We start from the raw sequence: 2413 nt of genomic DNA, 5'->3' as shown, positions 1-2413 counted from the left end.
GGGGACCCACACCGACAGCCCCGTGGTGAGAGCCCTGTGCATGTCACACACCTCCTGCTGCAGCACTTGTGCTGAGCCATGTCACAGCCCTCTTCTCACTGCCTGACACCTCTGCAGCTCGTGCTGCTCACAACAGACAACACCCAAAGTCAAACCATGACAACCTCTGAGCCACCTGCAAGGGCTCCCTGCCCTCTGGCACCTCTCTGCCTGCTCTGAGCAGCACCTTGCTACCACTACTGCCCAACGCCTCCTCCTGGAGTGCCCTGCCGTCTGCAGGGCCTGAGAGGGGGCTGCAGGCTGTCAGGGACCAAGGCAGGGCTACAGGCTGCCAGGGGCATTCGTGGTGAATCCGTGCCAGTGCTCAGGTCCCTCCTGCTGCTGGGACCAGGGCACCAGCCGTGCCAGACCTGTGCCTGCCTGTGGGCATGGCTGGCCCTGGAGCAGCACCCAAGGTTGGCAGCTTGGCTCCTGGGGCACAGCATGCTCTGGGCTGTGGACAGTGATCCTGACACACCTTAGGACTACCCGTGGGAGAAACAGCCTGAGGGACACAAGACCGAGGGCTGTAGCCAGTGCCCATGCAATGCTCACACTGCAGCTCCACCGGGGGGCTGCACACCCCCAGGTGTGCAGGGACAGCGAAGGGCAGGAGGCCATCGAGTATCTCCTCTCAAACCCTGTATTTATTAAATGTCAAAGCCTCCAGATGGGCTGGGCTGAGGCCAAGCCCCAAGTGTTCTCCAAAACATCTCCATTTCGGAGCTGGGTCAGAGCCAGCCCCATTTCAAGCTGCCGCCAAGTAACGTGGAACCTGGACTCCCTGAGAGCAGAGCAGGGAAAACGATCTTTTCTGCTCCACATGTGCAGAACCTGCTTTTTATAGTTTGTTTCTTTAAAAGTTTGGTCCATCTGAAAGACTCATTAGATGCTTTATGTAAATATTTCATAACAAAACCCTATGACTATAATCAGGTTCTGCTTGGCCTTTGCTGCTCTCCCTCCTTCCCTCCCTCCCTCCTTCTCTCCCTCCCTCTCTCCCTCCTCCTACTCTACCACACACTTCTCTGCAGAGAGTATTTTATTCTCCATAGCACTGAATGAACAAAGGGCAGAGGAAAGAAAGCAGCAAGGAGGATCTCCTGGCTGAAACAAGTACTCCTCGCTCAGGATGGAGACAGGGCTGGACCCAGGCCAGGAGAGAACCCAAATAATTCAGGAAAAGGTTTTGGAGCCTCTTGTGATTGAAAAATCAGACTAAAAGTCACAGCACAAACCCTCGTGCCAGCAGCTGAGAGTCAGCAGCGAACGGGGAGGTGCTGAGAGCCTGAACTCACAGTGTGCTGCAGCATCTCTGCTTCCAACAGCCACAGGAGAAAATCCACAGAAAACGAATCTGTCTACACTGAACAGAAACAAACAGGCCTTACCTTGGTGAACCCAATCTGCTCCTTCCGAAAGTTCTCCAAAGGTTTGATAAGCAAATCACTCGCATTCTGCACCTACAGCGCAAAGGAAAATCACTTCAGTCGCAAGACATGTATCAATTTTCTCCTGAATAGAGGCTGAGCAGGGCTAGAAGCCAAGAACGCTCAGGTTTTAGTGCCTTCGACTGCAAACCTGTTCTGTGTCTGTAGGTGAATCACTTAACTCATCGGTACCTGCTTTTCCCCACCAGTAACACATAGCAAACCCCAATCACAGGAGGCTTTGGGGACATCCTGTGGGTGACACCAGGTGTGGCCCCATCCTGACCTAACAACTCTGCTCCCACAGAAACGATGGACTTCCCTTTTTCCTAGCTCTGGCCTGGAGAGGAATGAAGTAGGTTATCTGTCACAGGAACAGCCAGGGAAAAGGGAAAGTCCCTTCCACTTACCTCTGAGAGATGCTTTCCCGGGACATGCCCTGCACCCCCTTGCCATGAACCCACAGGAAAGCTCACCCCAGTTTGTGTCAGTGGCTCCAGCTCCACCCTGGCACTGGGACCAACCTGCCAACAATTCCTGTCCCCACTTTGGCTGTGACAGGCTCTGTGCTGAGCTCCAGAGAAGGGAGAGGGGAAGAAGAGGGGACAGGACACCAAACTGCCACAGCTCTTCAGGCAACTGAGAGCTGAGGAACATGAGGAGAGTGTGAAATCTCCGAGAGAGCTGCTGCAAAGAGCTGCTCCTACAAGGGGAGGGAAAAGAAAACCCCAAGACCATGGACAGTGCCCATGACCCCTGAAACGATCTCTGAAGCAATACCTTCCACTGCTCACCCGCTGCCAAAGGAGCCACTGTACCTGGGATGCAATTAGTAACACGAGTATCTCACTGCTCTCCTCCAGCCTCCTCCAGGCTCCTGCCTGCCTGCCCTGGACCCATGTCCCAGCCTGGCACGAGTTCCTGCTGCTGCACGTGGGAATGCC

General features: G+C 54.7%; 1 protein-coding gene across 1 annotated transcript in view; it reads right to left on the bottom strand.

Annotated features, from left to right (window-relative positions):
- The window catches only part of OPHN1 (oligophrenin 1), a gene marked incomplete at both ends in the record, with an annotated part of 27884 nt that overhangs the window by 21050 nt on the left and 4421 nt on the right, over nucleotides 1-2413 (bottom strand). The window contains one exon of the mRNA XM_009073070.1: nucleotides 1431-1502. Within this exon, the coding sequence (XP_009071318.1) occupies nucleotides 1431-1502 (72 nt within the window). The remainder of the gene's footprint in view (nucleotides 1-1430; nucleotides 1503-2413) is intronic.

The sequence above is a fragment of the Acanthisitta chloris genome, unplaced genomic scaffold (assembly GCF_000695815.1).
Source record: "Acanthisitta chloris isolate BGI_N310 unplaced genomic scaffold, ASM69581v1 scaffold9484, whole genome shotgun sequence".
NCBI lineage: Eukaryota > Metazoa > Chordata > Aves > Passeriformes > Acanthisittidae > Acanthisitta > Acanthisitta chloris.
Note: the sequence above shows the minus strand (reverse complement) of the source record. Positions and strands in the feature narration are given on the sequence as shown.